We start from the raw sequence: 20,703 nt of genomic DNA on the forward strand, positions 1-20,703 counted from the left end.
ATGTAAGATGCAAGGAATATATATATATATATATATATATATATATATATATATATATATATATATATATATATATATATATGTGTGTGTGTATGTATGTATGTATATATATTTGTATATATATATACATATATACATATATACATATATATATACACACATATATATGTGTATATATATATACATATATATATATATATATTCGCCTTTAGAAGTTAAACAAGAAATTCAAATTTAATAGATAAAAAAAGATCAACTTGCTGTCTGGTTAAATGTATATATATATATATATATATGTATATATATATATATGTATATATATATATGTATATATGTATATACAAATGTATACACATGTGTATACACATGCATACACATATGTATACATATATGCACCAAATTATTCGTCTTTAGAAATTAAACAAGAAATTCAGAATTAATAGATTAAAAAAATCAACTTGCTGTCTGGTTAGGCTACAAATATGGAAGAATGATGAACCAACTTCAACAAAATCGAATATCAATTTACAAACAAGAATTATGTAAAATTCTAGATTAATTATATATAAAATCACCTAATTAAGATAGATAAGGATTGTATTCATTTATTTGCACCAAATTATTATCATTAAAATATAAACAAGAAGCTGAAATCTAGAAGTTGGGTAAATCGTTGCAAGTAATGTGGCTCCTAGCTCAAAGAACAAGAAGGTAGAACTGCTTCCTTGATCTCTTTGAACTCGACCTTGCTGTCTTTCTTGCAATGAGGAAAGAGGGTCACATGGTAAGACGAACCAAGCAAACACAACGACCTACTTCTAGGCAATCCGGGGAAAGGTGACAAGGACCTTCTCTCTGTCCATGTTTCTCGGGTTTCCCATCCTTCTTGGGTCTCTCTTGGGCAACATCCCTCTTAGAAACTTCCGATGCACAACAAGGGAAATGAAAAGAGGAAAATTTAACATTCTTTTGCAGTTTCTACATACTCTATTTTGCATGAAAAGCACATCAAACAAACGAATCAGTGAACAAAGGAGGAAGAGATTAAAGACTGGAACGGATCATATATGAGCAAAAGGGGATCAACGAACTTGAAAGATCCAACGGAATCATCAAGAAACATGTCAACAATTATCACCAATGCTGACGCCAGAAACACTTACGGCAATTGCCGAATAAAGGACGATGCCTTCAGGGTTCGAAACGGATGACGTACCGGAGAGGGACGACGGAGAAGGGCTTCGGGAAGTGTCGAGGAGATGATGGCGGGTCCGGCAGCGGTTTAGGGTTTTAAAGAGGTAAGGCGTGAATCTTGAAGTAGTTCGATGATTCGAAATGGGCCTCTTGGACGCAACTTTGTTGGGCCTTTTGGGCCACAAGTAGTGAGTCGACTATATATATATATATAGAAAGGGCAAGAGCAGATGAAAAGAAAGGATGATATCAAAGGAGGGCATGGAGTGAGTGGCCTGCGCGTGCAAGGCTGACCGAGAACAAAAATATGCAGAGCTAAAGCCGTGTAACGCTCCTTTACTATTATCTTGTAGGGTTGCCACTGATATCATTCTCATAAGGACTCGAAAGCGTTGAGCTTAGCTTTAAACAGCGTCCTTAACCTGTTCCATTGAGGGAGCCTTTCTCCTTCCCCAAGATAAAGAGTGACGCTTTGGCAAAGCCAATTGCTAGGTCTCACGTGTAAACACCATCATGTGGAGCCAATGGAAGATGCTGTCACAGCAAAAGGTCTTATGCCTGTACACGCCATCACTGTTTGTAAGCATGGTTACATGAAGAACACAAGCTGCAAGCTTTTCCTGCTTTCCGGCAGGAGACGGTCACAAATGGCTGAATCCTCTCTCTTGCAGGGCGTGATGTTTAAAGGCAGAAGAAAGTGTGTTTTGCGGAAGCAGTCATCGATGGGATTGAACAGCACCATGCAACTTTGTTTGGCATGTAGATTTATTGGGTGGAGAACCTGTATCAGCAATGAGGACGAAACATCCATGCACATACTTCAATTTTGTTTCCATCGTTAGGTCCTGCAGGCTTTTGTGATTCCCTAACCATAAGAAATGCAGTTCTTTGCAATCATTTGACTCCTCAAAACATGAAACTGAAACCATGGAAAAGAAGAGAAGTCCTCCTTTTCCTTTCTTCGGAAATAGGAAGATTCAAACGCCTATGCTACTTAGCTTCTTATTGCTTCCACTTGCCTGAGGATGCAACCAAGTTTCTTGTTGGTAAGCAACTTGAATGGCGCCGAGAAGGATCGGAGAGAATCTACTTGAGAGTTGGGGAGTGAGACCCCAGTGTCCACCTCGTGGCCTAAAGCTGGAGCTCTGCGCTTGGCAATTAGGCTTTAAAGGAAATCTAAGATGAAGAGGCCCTCTTGTCACTTTCGTTTTGCGGCTTTATCTGCGTCTGGAGAAAGTGATGAAGGAGTTGAGATCTTGCTTGTTCATATCCTTATGATGCAGGCAATCTGCCATGTCTGGTTTTATGTGGATTTTGATGATAGATAGAATCTTCCTGAAGATGATTAGTCTGCGTTCGACGTCTCTTGCTGACACATGAACCACAGGATTCTTGTAGGCCTTGTTCGATCACTTGATCCTTCGGCCATTTGCATACATCAAGCATAAAGTATAGATTGATCTCCACGATAAAGCTTGCTTGTCCTTCTCCAGGTGCCTGCGGAGACAGAGGTGTTGAGAACATTACCCCGAAGACCACATGCTACTGACACTAATGGCACTCTGCCAAGTGCTTGGTAGAGAAGACTGCACATTTCAACGACCTGAGGCCAATGTACAGTTCTCTCTCTCTCACCCCTCCCTACAGGAAAAGACATCGGAATTAACGGCTTTACCTCCCCTCCACGCACCTCCTCTCTCTCTCTCTCTCTCTCATTGTTTTGTATTGTATGCTTCTGCACTCTGCAACTATCTCTCTCCTCCCATTCCCCCATTTGACTTGTGGAAAAGGTAAAGTGACCAATGATGCTGCAACCCCCACGAGACAGAGGAGAGAGGGTGGGAGATTCCCTCAACGAGGAGAATGTATTGTATTGTATTGGATGATGTTGTTGTCTCGTTGGCTTTTGCCTTACAAAGGTCAGCCGTGGTAGCAGATCTCCTCTTCTTCACTCCTTTGACATGTATCTCTGTGTCCGCTTGCACCATGGCAGCTTCAGTACTCTCTGCTTTTTCTCTATTCCTCTTTCCTTTGGTCTAGTTTTTCCCCCCCTCCTTTGTCTCTTTGTTTCTTTTGTGTGGTCTATGCTTTGGGTTCTCTTTTCCATTTGGATGTTCTATTATCTACTGATGGAAGACCAACACATAATAGCTATCCAGCTGACATGGGATTCAGACGGGGGAAACACTCATTTAGCCTTTTGAAGAACTTGGAGCTTAATCCATAAGTGTGTGTAGATGTTTTAAGATTAGCATGGAGATCAAATGTGGAACTATGAGATCTCTACATACGAAAACGAAGATGCAACATGGTGTTCTTTCTTGCACACTGCTAACCCACGCAGTGTGCTGGTGGTGAGTGTCAGCGGCCAGTCACATGCACTTCTCTGCCAAAAGAGAGAGCAGCTTTGGGTTTGCGGGCCTTTCGGCTCTCTTCTATTTAGCTGTTTTCCGAGGACCAACGCCATCGCCCGCACACACCCCAACGCATCCACGGCCCCACACCCACACACACACACACACGCAGACACACTTCTCCCGGCTGTCAACGCAAAACAAAAAGAGCTCCCCACGAAGTTTCCTACCATCACTCCCCTCCCCTCCCATCCCCTCCCCCCTCCTCCGGCCCTCCTCAACCACTACAAAAGGAGGAGAAGCCCACGACGACACACACACACACACTCGCACTTTGATCTTTATCCATATTTGCCAACTCCTCCGTGGCCTAAGCCTGTGACCGTGTGACCAAGGTACATTTTTTTACTTACTCTCCGATCTGCCTCTAGGTTTCTTTGGGCGGTAATGGTGTTTTGGTTCGTATTGGGGTTCTTAACCGATTGTTTTGGTTTCTATTGCGGATCAATCGAGAGGGATGTGAGAAAGTTGTGATTTTGATCTTTCTTAGATGATAAAAAAAGAAACTTTTTTGTTTTTTCTTCAACTTTACTTGCTTTCTGCTGGTGAAAATTAGAAAGGGGTTTGGAAAAAGATTCTATTTCGGAGCTGTCACTCATGGAGGCTTTTGGTTCCAATTAATCTTCTTGGTTTCTAACAGAGAGAGCATGAGAAAAAATCGATTACTAAGTACTAACCCTTCTTGCTGCCAAAATTGTGTTCTTATCATGTTCTTTTGGCATATGTGACGGGAAGCGCTGCTGTTTGGTTCTGGGTTACGGGGTTTGAGATACTTCACCTGAATAGAATGTTTTTGTGGTTTCGCTGTGTGGATCTTTAGTGTAATTTCGTCTGTTGGTGGTTCCCAGTTAAAGCAACAGGAGGAGAGTGTGAGAGTTGCAATCTCAGATCCTTGTTCTCTGGTAAAAAGAGTTGTTTTTGTTCAGCAGATGATTAGGGTTTCTAAGGAGTATTTGGTATGGTTTCTTGATCATGGTTGTTTTGGCTGAAAGATGTGATCTTGGATGGTTTAGTAATGTTTCTTAAAACGAAAATTAGGGTGAATTACCTAAATATCAGAACTTGAAAGCATAATGTATTTGGAAGACTCCTTATGTTACCAGAAGTCAATTTTAGCGTCCACAGGGTACAGAACAGAGTCTGTGAAATGTATTTGCTAAATCTGTCATGTTTAAGCACAAAAGATTAGAGATTTCTGTTCAGAATCTTGTCACTGTTATTGCTCCCTGTATTTCCATAGTTCAGATTGTATTTATATGCGTTTTTTTGTCTTTGTATCTCATTTGTTTCCTATTTAGCCTGATAAAGATTGCTTCTTTATCTAACAAGTCTCTCTTTTGTGTCTCCTTCAGTGATTCTGTAGCAGATGGAGCAGAACATGGATCTCTTGGCAGGAAAAGGCAGGAAGAGAAAGGCAAAAGAAGAAGCTCATGCTGGACCTGCCTTCTTCTTAGATGAACTAAATCAAGACCTACTCGAAAGGGTCCTCTCCTGCCTTCCTGCCTCAAGCTTCTTTCGTCTCAGTTCAGTATGCAAGAGATGGAGATCTGTTGCCACATCTGAGACATTTCATATCGCATGCTCTCAGATACTCCGTAGGGAACCATGGTTCCTTATGGTAGATCACGATCTTGACCAGTTTATTGTTTTCGACACCAGTGAAAGGAATTGGAAAAGTCTCAATCATCAAACTCATATCCCACAAAGCCACAGTTGTAAACCCATTCCTGTTGCTGCATCTGGTGGTCTTGTGTGCTACCGCACGGACTCTGGCAACTTTTTGGTGTTTAACCTTCTCACAGGGTCCTGCCGTGAGCTCCCACCGGGAAGCCCGGATGGTGAGAGCCAAACTTTACATGCCATTGCTATGTACTCTTCTCCGACCTATCCATCTTCATTTAAGATCATACTAGTCCTGGGGAAATCACCAAACCTTGCTTTCAGAATCTTTGACTCCACTAGGTCTACATGGGAAGATGAAGTCATGTTAATTCAGAAAGGTGAGAGTTCCTCAGAATCTCACATAGCCGGAGATGAGATTATTTATTTCCTTAGCAAAGCTGGAGATGTTGTAGCCACAAACATGCAGAGGAGTGCATCTAAACAGTACTCGTCAGTTCTCATAATGGAAAATGGAGAACTGGTCATCTATTTTCTCAGTGAGTCGGGAACTGTCGTGGCTTGTAATCTTGCTCAGAAGACATTTTTCGAGTATCCCAGATTTCTGCCTATCTACTTTGAGTACTCAATAGATGTGGTCGAGTGCAAGGGAGAGATGTTAGTTGTTGTCTTATCAGAATTCCTGGAGACTGCAAGCCTGAGAGTCTGGAAGTTCTCCAAGGAAAGCCAATCATGGCAACAAGTAGCAGCCATGCCGCCATCAATGTCTCATGAGTTCTACGGGCAAAAGATGGACATAAACTGCACAGGCTGTCAGGAAATCATCTTCATCTGTGCCAGTTCAAGTGAATGCAGCAGGCACATAATGTTCGATATGGCGGTCGATGAATGGGTTGAGCTGCCCAAGTGTTACGTGGATGGGAAGGCCAAGGAGTTTACGGCTGCCATCTCCTTCGAGCCAAGACCGGAGGCTACTGTGTGAGTTCCGAATAAATTTTTGTACTAGTTTTATCTTGATTTCATTGTTTGATATTATTATTGCAATTGTATGTTACTGTACAATGCTCAAATGGTCATCCATGTATATGTTCCTTGATGGTACATTTGAATCCATCTTCTGTTGTCCCATGGAAAGAATGTTCATTTCCGTGGTTTTCCCTTCAAAAGGGGAAGAGCAGCACTTGCTTTGGAATGCACTGATGTTATCCAATGAGGCACAAGAGGGTACAGTTTTTAAGGTCTGTAAGAAGATTCAATATGAACTTCCTAGAACTGTACTGGATTTCATTGACAGGCAACAACTCATGTCAATTGTAGGGATGATAAAATGGTTCCTGAAGAATCCAGGTGGGGTCTCCTCTGGAAAAAGAAATGGTTATTGGAGAACCGATGTACACTTTAACAAGTGCGATCATGGTCCCGATAATGACCTTTTCCTTTTTAAGTGTAAACTATGCTGATCTTGATATTGTGTCATCAAGATTTGGGTGAAAGCCTTCTCTATCATCTTTTTTATCCACTTGCATTTTTTTTTAGATCTTGGAATTTACTTTGATTTTAATGCACTACAATTGAGGGTGAGTTATCATGTTTACTGAGCAACTGATTTCATTGCCTTTTGTATACGTTGACCGGTAGTCTGGCTAAAATACTTTCGACTACAAGTAGCAGTTAAATCAAGAACTATGTACTAATGTGTGTAAATCTTGTTTAACAGCTTATTATTTACTTTGAATCTCTCCTTTTTCAGTTGTCATACACCAAAAAGAACATAACTATTGGATCAAGTTGTAAGTTCGGCACTCAAAGCAGTGCACTGCAGTATTGTTAAATTTACTTCATCAACTGTGGTTATGTGCTTGTTTCTGGTCATATCCATGCCCATAATGTGGCCAAAGTATTCTTCTAATCTGTCTTGCCACAGGATCTTCCTTTGTTTAACAGGGAAATGTATCTAATCATTAAATGTATCTTTGTTGGCTTAATTTTTCATGTTTACCACTGGAATCACAACAGCAGAACAGATTGATTTTTCATTTCTGATTCAAGTATTGAGGTCTGAAATTTCCAATTTTTTAATGGTTTTTTGAGACTTCCAAAAGGTTGTTCTTATTGGAGCTTCTGCTTATAATTTTTTACAGGGTCCACAAATGTGTATGAATTCTTCCAATATCCTTTCTATCATCTGTGTTCCAGTTTTCCAGGTTCTTGTTTTCCCAACACAATTGCATATAGAATCACAACAAAGCTACAAGCGATTACTTGTTTATACTCAAGTGACTCAGCAATTTCTCTCTCATCAGGTCAAGGAAACAAAATTTGCAAACGTTGGACCAGCAACTTCTCTTTCTCTTCATAATCATGAGAGAAGGGAGAAATCAGAATACACCCACTTATTTCATGATCCTTTAGTTGCACTCCTGTGGCCTTTGCTCTGTATGTCTTAAAGGTTGTGGTTGCAAGGGAAACAACCACAAGCTGTGTTTTCAGAGGGTCCTGTACTCTCTGTGACTGCTGTGAATGCTGCAGGTGATTTGCTGCTGTCAATTCCTCTGCCCTTCTATGAACAATTCCCATTCTTTTCACCAATTTCTCTTCTAAATCAGACCTCATTCTTTGTATCTTCACCTGCAAACACATACGTATGAGTGACCACACAGCGCCAATTGTGATATCAAGGTTTGCGTTAGAACAGAGAAAGTACTTCAACATCTTTTAATCTGATTCCAAAGTCAATCTGTGAACTAACAAGCTGTGCAGGAACAGTCCAGTTGGTAGAGACATGTATAGAGGTCAAGGAAGAGAAGCATTCTGCATCTAATCACCATCGGATGATATGCTTGATAATTTTGAGATGTTATACTCTTGTTCTGAAGTTTACATCAGAAAATTTTTCGAGACAAACAAGTGAATGAAATCAATGTTCAGAGATCATAAATCTTCAGAATATTGACTTAGAGAACTGATTCCACTACAGCTGAGGCACAGAGCTACGATTAGCACAGAAGATGCTCAGCTTTATCAAGTTACTGTCAATTTCAACACAACTAGGAAAGATATAGGTGAAGACAAGTCTCCCACAAGAACAACAAGATTCAGTATCGAAGGCATCATCTTTCTGGAAAACAACACCATTATGCTTGGAAATTAAATGTTCCATTATCTCAGCTGGTTTTCTCACATGAGCAAGTGATCCATGGCAAGGTCTGGTGATCAGCTACTTCCCGGCATCATCCCATTTGGAAGGAATGTCCTTATTCGAGAGGTGGACAGGCCTGAAATTGAATATTATATTATATTATATTATATGATCTTATTTAATTAAATAAAAATATTATATTTATATATATACATGATTAAATTCTGATTATGATTATCGAACAATAGAAAGAAATTTCAATTATGATAAAATTCCTTATGAGATGACTTTAATGAAGACATGGATACGTGAAATAATTAAGAGGTTATAGATACTCTCTCATCTTCTTTTAGTCACGTGAACTAGTCAATCAGAAATTACATATCTTCTCTTACTTTCTTTTTGTTTCTAATCTATCGATCATAGTGATCTTGTGAAGAGATAAGAAAACGAATCTAGTTCTCCTTGCAGATCGATATCACTATAAGTTTCATATTCGACGACAGTGTATTTACAAATTAGATAAAGACTTTCGTACTAGCATAAAAAAGTACACATCATAAATTTAAAGATTTATTATTATTTGATTTCATATTTTAACATTAAAACCTTCCGCTCAATAATAGTATATTATGATTTTTATGTTTACAATTGGTATCAAAATCATGATTGTAAAATTAAATAGTTTAGATCCATTTGTTAGCATCTTTCGCTCGCAAAAAGGTGTTAATCGATGTTTACATACGATGCATGAATCATTCATCAATTTTGTTAATATGTTTTTCTATTCAGTTCAGTCTATCGTTTGTTAGACGTGATATAAGATTTATCGATCAATGGACCACTATCGACAACTTATTATCGACGATAATATTAACAAGGGTGACAATTTATGACGACTACGATTGTATAGTACCACTGGATACGGTAACTACTGTGGTATCATGGCACGCAGGATCCTCGTATCCTTAATACCATCATTATATTTCCTCCTAGTTTCTGTATTATAGGGGGTCAGAATGTGATGTGCAATATAATGGCTCCAAAGATAAAAACCATGCTTTATGTGCAGAGTAATCAACCCATACTCTGATGTGCTCAAATTCTACTTATATATTGGTCACTAAGAACTTGATAAATAAGGTTAATGTGCTTAAACAACACTAGCGGAAGTAACACTTAAAGGAGGAAATTGCAACTCATATTTTTGCAGCAAAGAAGAGATCCTCATCGGACACAATTAGCTGATGAAGAAAAGCTGCATGCTCTGTCTCGAAGCAATCCCACCGTTCATCAAGGATCGATCTCGATCATGATGAGAGACCGAGGGAGTAGGGGAACCCAGTCGCCTCCAGCCAGCTCGACCCCGCGATGAAGCTCCCGGGCGTGAACTCCGCCGCCTCGGCTGCACTTGTGATCACCTTGTACCCCTTCCACTGCACCCGGCTGCCGGTCCCGGCGCCAGCCCCCGTGTTCCGGTACTCGCCGTAGTACAAGGTGTCGAGCGCGAACGTCCCGCTCCACTCGTGCCACCCTTCCGGCTCGATCACGTCGCTGATCTCCGACTCCATTATCACCGTCCTCGCGTACTCCTTCCACGGCCGGCCGAGGTAGGTCCGGAACGACCCCTGCACGGGCGCGAGGTCGGGCGCCGCCGTGATGCGGGACCGGTGGATGACTATCCCGGTGGGCTCGTTGGGGTCGTCGCGCCCCGAGGCGGTCACCATGTTCTTCTGGTTGGGGTTGGGGCGGCGGACCTGGATGTCACAGTCCTGGAGCACAGCGGCGGCGTTGCCGAAGATGAAGTCGACGGTACCCTGAATGAGGCAGCCGCGGAAGAACTGGCGGAGGGAGTGGAGGTAGAGCGTGTCCTGGTATCCGAGGATGTCGCAGTCGTAGAAGGCGGAGAGGTCGGCGCCGACGCGGAGAGCCACCGCCTGGTGCTTCGACGGGCCGGCCGTGTTCTCGATCCGTAGCCCTCGCGCCAAGAAGCCTTCCCCCACCACAGCTGCAAATATCGTCACGCATGCATGTCAAATTATAGCCAGAGAAGACATGCACAACGCAAGAAAAAGACTCCAATGAGCTGAACAGCTCCCGAACACAGTGACATCGATTCGGTCCCTTAAGAGTGTGATCCGCTTGAGATCAACTTTCATCAATGAAGACGACAGATTGAGACGACAGCTTGCTATCCGTAAGACCTTTGATGGTGTGTCACATGCAGCTCAGTCCCACACGAAGACAAATTGACAGCAACTTTGTTGACCAATCGTAAGCTGCGCATCAAATCTGCTTCTACTTTACGAAAGGCTGTGGCCTACAGCTATAGCTTCAGTGGCTCTCATCTTTGATGCTGTACTGACAGAGCCAATCGATAGATTGCAAATCCAGCGCTTAAGTCGTCCTCTCTCTCTCTCTCTCTCTCTCCGCATATATATATATATATATATATATATATATATATTGTGGAGGTGTTCTTTACACCCTATTTCCTGCTCAAATTCCGGCGATTAAAGCTTGGCATTGGAAATCAAATGGCAGTGCTTTGTCTAAGTGATTTGTTTCAGCCGTTTCGAGATTGTTGTCGTGACGATAGTGGAAAGGTCAAGAACAAGAAAACAACAGGACAGTAGTTTGATTGGATAGCTCAAGCAGGACTCACGTACCTAAGGTGGCGGACCTGAAGGTGGTGCTGCCGTCGACGACGTTGCGGCTGCCGGTGATCACCGTCGTCTCCCTCCCGTCGCCGACGAACATGATGTTGGTCTTCTTCTTGGGCACCTCCACGTTCTCGGCGTACGTCCCGGCTTTTATTCTGATCACGTACCGCTTCTTGCTCTTCGATGGCGCCGCCGCCACAGCCTCCCCCACCGTGCTGTAGTCTCCGGTCCCGTCCGCCGCAACAACCGCGTCCGCCGCCACCTCCTCTGCTGCCATTCGCCGCCTGTCCTCCTCCCCCATCCACTTCGGCCATCCCTCCTTGTCCACCCCGAATCCGGTCGTTTTCCTCCGCTGGACGCCTCCCCTGCCGGGGAGGCCCTTGATCATGCCCAGCGCGTTGCTGCACATGTGCATCACGTGGGTGAGTTCAGCGATGAGGCTGCCGCGGAGGCGGCGGTCGAGTTGGTCGTGGGAGAAGCCATCGAGGCAGGATTCCTGGTTGGTCATGGCGGCAGAGACGAGGATCTCGGGGTCGGCGGGGAGGGGGCGGGCGTGGTCCTTCGCGGCAACGGGGAGGACCCGGAGGTCGTTAGCGGTGCGGCGGAGCTCGTCAAGGGACACGTGGAACATGTCGAGGCAGTCAGCCAGGGCGGTGCGCTCCCGGTCCGTGAGGTTGGCATAGGCGGAGGAGAGGCTGTGGACATGGAGGACGGAGCGGTGGACGGCGGAGGCGGTGAGGTTGAGGGAGGCAAGGATTACGTCTCTGTGAGAAGAGATGGAGCTGAGGAGCGAGGGGGAGGACGAGATGGCCGAGAGGCAGAGGGAGGGGTAGCGGGTGGCACCGCAGGATGTGTGAAGGATGACATGAGAGGTGGAAACGGAGGAGGAACGGCGGGAGGATAGGGTGGTGACAGTGGCGATGAGGGCAAGGAGGAGAAGAAAAGAGACGAGGAGGATGAGCAGCTTGCGCCTACTCTTCTTGAGGCTGTGCAATAGCGAGGACGAGGCAGCCATGTTCGAGCCGAATTCCTTAGGGATGGAGCAGAGACAATGGAAGATGGGGGGGAGTCGACTGTAGCTGACTGGATATGCAATGAGCCTCTTTATGAGCTTAAATCAAGGAGAGCAAAAGCGTCCCTTTATTCTTTTTCTTTCATTCGCCTGTTCACGTCGCAGAGTTACCAGCGTAATAGACAACATTAGGCATATCGAGATGTGTGTCGCCTTGCGGACATAACTCGTGCAGTGGCAGTAAAAGGAACATTAAGTATTATTATTATTATTATTATTATTATTATTATTATTATACATCCACGTGGTTTCATGAGAAACGACGCATGCATGTGAACGCTGATGCAGGGAATGTTTATATTCTCAATCCATCTGTCTTCACTCAAGAGAGAGACGTACATTTTCTTCAATCCAGTGGGGTTTTGTTACATGAAAAAAACAATACATTATTTGAAATGTTACATTGTGATTAGTACTAATTTTCGAGATCAACTTATGCAATCTTATCCATTAATATTTTCATTAAAATTATTTAATAATAATAATTTTACTGGATAAACTACATTATTTTTCCCTTAAATAATTGTCTTTTATTTTCCTTGGATTCTTATAAAAGAGAAAGAGAAACGAGAATTTGCAGCTTTGACCGCTTCAAACGTGTATGTGTATGGGACTCCGCTACTCCATCGAGTTTGAGTATCGTACCCGCAAACTCGTACGCGTGTGGCGGCCGTGTACGTATGTCGTGCTTCCCCGTTTTAAACGACGGCCGTTCCTAATTGTACCTAACCGAGTGCGATTCACACGTATTGCTTGAGATTGTGGGGGCCTTTCTCATCTGTGGTGGGTAAGAAACTAGATTGACTACGAGAAGTATCTTTTTGTTTATGAAAGAATATGTATCTCCTTTATTTCCTATTTATTATTTCTTTTATTGACTCCACTCGCGTCTTCGCTCCGCGCATGCCACCGGACGCTCTTCCTGAATCATCTGTTTCAAGGGTGTCACAATTCAGGAAAGATCAATTTTCTACTGGGCTCCAGCCGAATTCTATGTGGTCCATAGCCTTGGCCCGGACGTAAAAGCCACTGGACAGTCGTTGTTACGTGTACGGTGATTTCTCGAGCACACAGTAGCTGCAACCCCTCTTCCAGACTCTCAAGATATTTATAAGTTGCCCGCCTCTCTCGCCCCTTTCTTTCCGTGTGATCGTTCGATGGCTTCGGAAGCGCTTCCTTCCTTCGTCTCGGCTCCTCCTCCTCTCACCACGAGAGGCGGCAGCGGCAGAGAGCCTTCCTCTTCTCTCCTTCCTCCTCGTGCTGTCTCCCTTCTCCTACACCACCGCCCTCCCTCCCCGGCGAGTCACCGCCTGGCCGCCCTCTGCTCGGTTGATCTCTCTACCGTCCCTCTCCTGTCGTCTCGCCGATGCTACCGGAGGGGAGGAGCGGTCGCCTCGGCTTCGTCGTCCTCTTCATTTGGTGGAGGTGAGGAGGGGGGAGAGGAGGATGAGGTGGAGAGGGCGCTGGGGATGGATGGAAGCATCCCCCGGAGCTCGCAGGAGTTCGTCAGGCGGGTCTCCTCCCGCGCCTACGACATGCGCCGCAACCTCATGCAGTCCCTCGACTCCATCAGCTACGATGGTATACAAATTCCCCAATCCCCCTTCCCCTTCTCCTTCTATCCACAAGCTACGTTGGTTTTGATCCAGATAGTGATGGATCGTCGTCGGGCTGCTGTTCAAATTCATCTTTGAAATGCTCTCTTTCTTTTATCGCGATGATATACCGTCGATTCAATTCATTCAATTGGTTTTACGTTGTTACGAAGTGCTTCCTGATACTGATGAATAGCTTATACTTCTGCTTATCTGAAAATATTTGAATATTTCTCCATAAATAGCTAGATGGTCAACTGGAAAGGAAAAATGAGATGATAAACTCTTATAATAGGTAGGAAGATCACCTACTAATCTCCAGGTCTTATTCATTTCCAGTGCCGTATTACATCTGAATCAGAATGGGAAATCCCATATATTCTGATCTGTATCTGTTTTGGACTTCAATCCAATAGCAAAATGTTTATTGATCTAATATTTTAAACCGTGTTTAACAACTGAATGATGTCTTAGGAGAACTGAGGACTCTGATCGCGGGATGAAGAAGACCTAATTATGTACACACATATACTATATACACTCTGGAAAGGGTAGGACAATGATAAAAGTGGCTTAGGTTAAAGTGGTATAGAAGTTATATAAGAGAATCACTTTGGCTATGTTTTTTCATACATCATCTATCCAGGTGTTAGATTCAACTATAGATGATCTTAGCTGGATAATTTAAAATCTGAAGCACTGTTGTCTTGTATGTGTAGAGCCATCCATGTTCTATTTTTCAAAATTTTGCCTTATCTTATGTCAGGCCTTCTTCCACATGGGACATTTGCTTATTAATTAGTCGTGAGATAGTTGCAGCTGTTTGTACTGATAATTCTTTCGAAAGTAGCTATAGGTGGGTGCTTACAAGTAGCAGGGGCTTGATTTTATAGTAAGAAAGTCTTCTCGTCACCGTCAAATAGTTATCCTCGGGATTCATTGGAAGAACTTCTCATGCCGAATTTGCTCTAGGTTCTTGTTGCACACTTGCATCTATAGTGTATGTGAATTCTTCAAGAGAGTAAGTGAGATGTTCTAAGGTTATGAAAAGTCATTTGATCAAAAGCAAATAGAAGACATTTCGATGTCATTTTCATCTAATTGGAAGAGTATAGATCCATACTACAAAATATATTTCTTTGGGCTCATACCTGTCAATTTAAACATTTTGTTTAGATTCGGTTTTCACGTTCTCTCTCCATAGGCAACAATACTTTTCTGAGACATCTTATGTAATATAAACGTTTTACAGTGTTGGAGGCCAATCCATGGAGAGAAGACTCCAAACCAGTTTATGTTTTGGCACAAAGAGATAACCAATTATGGACAATGAAAACACGTCGTAGCCGCAGGTCTCATTGAGCTACATGTATTGTAGTTTGTTGTTCTCCTTGTTGTGACTACTGCTAATTATCTTTTTCACATTCAGTGAAGTGGAAAGGGAACTTGGGCTGCTGTTCTCTAAAGGGGGAAAACGGGGATCCGAAGTCGGCACTAAAGCTAAACAGAGTACTGGGACAAAGTTTCACATGCTTGTGGAAGATATCAGAGAGGGAGTGCTTGTAAGTCTTGACAATTAGTTCTACCACATCTTTTTGTAAAACTATTTCTTGCAAATAATTATCTTATGGAAACTCGATCTCTTTATTATTGTCTTCTTATAGCTACATCTTTTTGTTATTGTCTTCTGGCTGCTGAACTTGTCTTCACATTAACTAATAAGCATCAGTTGGACATAGTGCATCCCATAGGACATCAAAATGTTCTGATTTGTATAAGTTTGCTTCAGTTGAGAGCTATCAACACCATACCATTTGCTTTATTCATGTCAGTAGAGAATGTATTCATGTCAGTAGAGAATGTATTCATGTCAGTAGAGAATGTAGACATGCAGCTACCAACCATACCACTAGCTCAAAGCTCTAAATTAATTCATGACAGAGTAGTGTGCAGTTCCTGAAAAATGAAACCCTTGGGAAAACTAGGATGGATAATGGCCCTGTTAGTGTGTGCTAGAAGTGACATCAATAATCAAGAAAGAAAAACTTGATAGATATATTGGGTGAAGAGATCATGCTCAGTGGTTCAGAAGTAGGCTAACAGAAACTATCAATGCCTTGTATTGAGTTGTCAACAATTTGGATGTGTCAGTTTACATGAAACTTTAAACATGCAGAAGATTGAGTTGGTCTTCTTAACTATTAGAAATATATGCATCTTGTGAACAAAAAAAAAGAGAGAGAGAGATAGGCTAAGACATATGATACCTTTGGAGTTACTATTGTTTTGGTTCTTAAAATTGTTTGAGCTCCATGGCAGTATATGAAATGAGAACTTTTCTGCTCGCCAAGCATACTAGCTCTGTCAATGTGCGTACACAGCACTTACACAGTTTCTCTGAGACTGCAATAGATATGTTGCTAATGATTTTATGCTGAAATTTTCAAGAAGATTGGACTTATACAAACTATATGTCTGGAGAAAAGCTCAGTTGATATGTAGTGAGGCCAACCTTCTGGAAGCCCAGTTAATAGGTTGTTTTAGAATCTCTAATCTTTTTATGAGATTCTGGAATCAGATATCTTCGTACCAGGTTTTTCTGCTTACCAGTTGCTCATTTAACTACCAGAATCGTAACCTTTAGTGTGCTATCACTTGGCTTTTCTGGTGACTTTCTTTTAATTTAAGTATATTGGCATTGTGGCAGCTGATTGTATTAATCTAGAATGATTTTGCATGCATATGTGGCATTTGTGCGGTAATGGCATTCTCTGATGTAATTAAAATACTTCCAAAGAATTGGGGCTTTTTTTTTCTTTCATATACTGTCCACAATTTATACAGTTTACCCCAGTGCGATTGGTTTAAGGTGTTGAAATGGGCTTTGTGTTAGGTCTTTGAAGATGAGGATGAAGCAGCAAAATACTGTGACATACTACAGGGAGGAGGCCAAGGTTGTGAAGGCATTGCAGAGCTGGATGCATCCTCTGTAAGATAAATCTAGTTTCTCTAGTTCACTAGAAAGAGAAATGCACTTAATTCACCACTATTTGGCATTTCCCTGATGGATTTCCATGTTTATCTGCAGGTTTTTGATATTTGTCGTAGGATGAGGGCTCTTGCTGTTCTGTTCCGTCGAGGGAGAACACCACCATTACCTAAAAGCCTTGAGCAGAACCTAAAGGCTAGAAAGAGGTCACTGGAGGATCAAGACCCTATGTGAAACCATACATAGTACATGAGCATGCTGTATAATATTGCCTTGTATTTAACAACCAAAAATATAATATAAAATTTCATATGATTTAAGAATACATGTCCAACATAGAGAAAGACTATACTCAAGATCTGTTGAGGAAGACCGATGCACATGTTGCTTTGTGATTTCACAGGTATTCAACTTGGTGTTCTTGATTATAACAGATCATACTTTGTATACTCCCTAACTACATTCTTCTTTTTCTACTTCAGACTTAAACGTAACGAGATCGAGCTCAACGACAATTAGCTGGCTATGATCCATAACAACATTCATCATGTGGGCATGAAGGAGTTCACAAAATATGTGGCCATGGCAGTTTGTGCAGCTCTCATGGTGTCTCTTTCTGCTTGCTGTTACCTGATGGTATCACCTTTATCATTATGCATAGGATTGGATTGGAAGCTAGTCACATGATAACTATTACAACTCTCAGTTTTGTCTCAGCTGAGACAAGATTTATATGCCCCGTGACTTCTTGCCAATCTCAGAGTGGTGGCAAACCTGATATCAGGAGACAACAACCATGAGTTGGTAATTATGTCGATACACTTTCTACACAGAATCTAGCAGCAGCACTTGAACTGAATGAAGAGAATACTTTGCTTGTGAGAACTGTTGAGCTTGCAGTTTAGGCCTTTTAAGATATGATTGCTGCTTAAAAAAGAATCAGTAGTATCTAAGTAGATCATTACTCCGTTTTATTTATAAGATTATATGAACAACAAATGCTTGCAAAGAGGTTTTTTGATGGCAGGTGATAATGTTTATCTGTGGGTCACAGTCATGCTTTATTAATCAATATCTAATTTGGGGACCATAACTATTTATAATACAGGATGAATCATTAATGAAAGGAACATTGCCAATTTATATACAGAAGATGGTTATTTCTACTAACGACCAAGATAAGTGATTCTGTTTCCGATTTGATTGATATTTTTACTAAATTTTCAGATTTCTTAAACTGGTATTGTTATTTCAATGCCTTCCATCTTCTTCTTTTTTTAAATAATAGAAATTTTCTTCAAGCAAATGTTATTTAGCAACAGATGTGGGAGTTGCTATGTCACAATCACATCCCACATTGTGGATGATAGATGCCAAAATGCTACAATAGACTAATGAGGTGAAGCAGAATTATGTGTCTTGGAAAAGATTTTACAAAGATCTTCTGGTGACAGAGGGCATGATAACTTGAACTTGGACAGGGATGAAGAGTGATTAGTTGACCTAATTGATACCTCTCACACAAGAAATTTTTAGGCAAAGTTAATTGCAGAGTCAAGGGAAGGGACCAAAAGGTGATGTATATGGTTGTCACTCTCCTCCATCTTCCAAACGTGCAAGCTAAAAGCAAATCTGATGTGACTGCCGAGGTCAACCTCAACGAGATCACATCGGGATCAATTATATGAGTTGTTTCGTCATGATTTGGTACTGATCATGCAATCATGCAGCTCTTACCCCCATGCAAAAATTATGGTATGTGCTACTCATCACTCTACAGATTTGATCTCTAGTAAGATCGAGTAATTCTTGAAATCAACATGTACAGTGGTCACTATGTTCTTCTGCTGCTCAATTCTTTGTTCTAGTAGTTCCATGACAGCACATCGAGTCGCTCTGCATCAGGCAGGAGCTCCTGGTAATTGAAGTTGCTTCTGATGGATGTGTAGATATCAGGCGCCATGTTGGTGATCAAACCTGTTTCCTCTGAAATGCTGAGAGCCTCCTCCTCCATCTTCAAGTTCTTGTCATTGCCACGGCCGTAGCTCTCGGACAACTGCACCGAACTGTCTCCTCGGTGATGCAAATCTACGAGGTTTGAGGTTGCTGGGCTGGTAGCGTTCGAGGACAGTGATAGAGGCAGCATGATCGCGTTCTGTGAAGGCTTTGCCAACTCCTCGGAGCCCCTCAGGCCCACCAAGCCATCGGAGAAGCAGGTCACATGGGTCGAATTGGATGCAGAAGAGAACCCGTCCTTGTTCTTCTTGTGATCATTCGCAGATAGGACCGGAACAGAAGATCTGAGTTCATCTTCAAACCATTCCATGTCCTGTTTCTCACCTGACCTTCTACAGAACACTCTACAGATCACCCAAGCATTCTATCCAAGCAGGAGGAGGAGGAGGAGGAGGAGGAGAGCAGAAGAAGGAATACATCAAAAGAAGCCATAACGGAACAGAGAAAGTAACCAACGGAGGAGATGGGAAGAAGAATACTTGCACCGTGTTTGACTGATTCCCCTCCAGTCTGTACTCATGCATGACCCAATTAGTCTTCTCACCTTTGGGCGCCCTGCCTTTGTAGAAGACCAGAGTCTTCTTCAACCCGATCAGATTCCGTCTTCTGTGTATCTCCTTATCTTTTCCTGTTGCTTTCCAGTGGCCGGAATCGGTGGCTCTGTTTGTCCTCAAGCCAGTTGGGTACTTCCTGTCCTTCATGCAGAAGAAGTACCACTCGTCCCCTACCTTTGTGCTCACTGCAGGACCAAACATGGTGGGTGGGATCACATGAGGCAGGCAGTGCAGAAGAGAGGTGGAGAAACTCACATGGCAAGTCCCATGGCTCTCTCTTGTTGAGGTCAAGTTCCCCAATCACAGTGGCACAGAAACTGGTACCGGCAACCTTCGGCGCAAGGTAGTGAGTGATGAGCTCCTCATCGGTTGGATGGAAGCGAAAACCTGGTGGTAGAAACATTTCCTCAGCCTCGATCATCAACCTGAGCATGCAACAGAATCACGAAGGAGGAATCAAACGACATCAGATCAGTTGTGCATATGGCAGGAGGAAACAGCATACCCTGGTCTCGAGTCTCTGAGCAAAAACTTATCAAGCCAGGGAGACGACCAACTCCATATATAATAATAGTATTCAGGTATGGAGAGAACAGGAAGGATACCAGATACTGGGATGCCTGATGTTGCCTTCTCCGCTACGGTTTTACCTGCGGTTTGGACTCCTTGACCTTGAATTGGGATTTGTGGCTGCAACAATGATGTCATTCTGTCCCAACAATGATAGCAGCACAGAAAGGGATGTGTATGCTTGTGGACATCCCAATGCTCTGCGCCCGCCTTGTTCGTCACGAGGCCCACCCATTGCAGGCGCTGGCCCCCGGTCGAGCAGTTCTTAGGGCGCACAACGCTACAGCATCTGTTTCGCTGGATCGAGAACTCTCGTCGCATTCAAGCCTCTGATTCCACTTCCACTAGGTTCGACAGCATATGTTGCGTTGCGCTTCAGACACAGCAGGAGGTTTCTAGCAAAGCATCATCCACGTCGTCATGCAAGGGTGAAGCGCCGGCCTTGTGTCGAACACCTGCGATGCCTTCTCAGAGATCGATGCAGAGGGACAGGAATGCTCACAACGATTCACGGGCACTGGCTTCTCATCCACGAGAGTCGCGTCTCGTTCACCTGACGACAGCCACTCATTGAGGCATACAATCAAACACTTGCAGCGTAACCTAAAGCATCATCCACGATGAGCTAGCCCTATAGTAATTATTCAAAGCATCATCATTTAGTACAGTCACGTAGAACACGAGTTTCTGAAGAGTCTGTTAAAAAGGTTGGCTGTATAACATACAGACACAAAAGAGAATACTCGTGCTGTATAACATATATGGTTCTCTCCATTACTTGACATAGTTTCAGATACGTGCAATCTTTATATGCCCTTCTGTTCTCAGGAAGAACACTCATAAGTATAAACACATCAATGAACGCAAATGGTAGAGG

The 20,703-nt window shown here is 42.8% G+C and overlaps 4 protein-coding genes across 6 annotated transcripts; 2 read left to right on the forward strand and 2 right to left on the reverse strand.

Annotated features, from left to right (window-relative positions):
• Positions 1-3,780: 3,780 nt before the first annotated feature.
• On the forward strand, positions 3,781-6,405 carry LOC135583188 (F-box only protein 13-like). Of its 2 annotated transcripts, none has more exons than XM_065116925.1 (2): positions 3,781-3,943; positions 4,961-6,405. In XM_065116925.1, the coding sequence occupies exon 2, from the start codon at positions 4,975-4,977 to the stop codon at positions 6,208-6,210; it is 1,236 nt and encodes a 411-aa protein (XP_064972997.1). In that variant the 5' UTR covers positions 3,781-3,943; positions 4,961-4,974; the 3' UTR covers positions 6,211-6,405. The 2 variants fall into 2 exon arrangements, with proteins under 2 accessions (XP_064972997.1, XP_064972998.1); XM_065116926.1 differs by lacking the exon at positions 3,781-3,943 and adding an exon at positions 3,987-4,510.
• A 3,057-nt stretch (positions 6,406-9,462) lies between these two features.
• Positions 9,463-12,141, reverse strand: LOC103991407 (pectinesterase). Its single transcript, XM_009410857.3, has 2 exons — positions 11,037-12,141; positions 9,463-10,375 (listed from the first exon to the last, which is right to left on the reverse strand). The coding sequence occupies exons 1-2, from the start codon at positions 12,043-12,045 to the stop codon at positions 9,678-9,680; spliced, it is 1,707 nt and encodes a 568-aa protein (XP_009409132.2). The 5' UTR covers positions 12,046-12,141; the 3' UTR covers positions 9,463-9,677.
• A 1,089-nt stretch (positions 12,142-13,230) lies between these two features.
• Positions 13,231-17,011, forward strand: LOC135617045 (uncharacterized). Its single transcript, XM_065116931.1, has 5 exons — positions 13,231-13,683; positions 14,950-15,049; positions 15,127-15,259; positions 16,591-16,686; positions 16,786-17,011. Exons 1-5 carry the CDS (start codon positions 13,260-13,262, stop codon positions 16,918-16,920), a joined length of 888 nt encoding a protein of 295 aa, XP_064973003.1. The 5' UTR covers positions 13,231-13,259; the 3' UTR covers positions 16,921-17,011.
• Positions 17,012-18,250: 1,239 nt separating this feature from the next.
• On the reverse strand, positions 18,251-20,273 carry LOC135586596 (NAC domain-containing protein 92-like). 2 transcript variants are annotated; one of them, XM_065116929.1, is made up of 4 exons: positions 19,762-20,273; positions 19,512-19,681; positions 19,182-19,441; positions 18,251-19,066 (listed from the first exon to the last, which is right to left on the reverse strand). In XM_065116929.1, exons 1-4 carry the CDS (start codon positions 20,145-20,147, stop codon positions 18,551-18,553), a joined length of 1,332 nt encoding a protein of 443 aa, XP_064973001.1. In that variant the 5' UTR covers positions 20,148-20,273; the 3' UTR covers positions 18,251-18,550. The 2 variants fall into 2 exon arrangements, with proteins under 2 accessions (XP_064973001.1, XP_064973002.1); XM_065116930.1 differs by having other exon boundaries at positions 19,862-20,264.
• Between the last annotated feature and the right edge of the window lie 430 nt (positions 20,274-20,703).

This window comes from Musa acuminata, chromosome BXJ2-7 (genome assembly GCF_036884655.1).
Source record: "Musa acuminata AAA Group cultivar baxijiao chromosome BXJ2-7, Cavendish_Baxijiao_AAA, whole genome shotgun sequence".
Taxonomy (NCBI): Eukaryota; Viridiplantae; Streptophyta; class Magnoliopsida; order Zingiberales; family Musaceae; genus Musa; species Musa acuminata.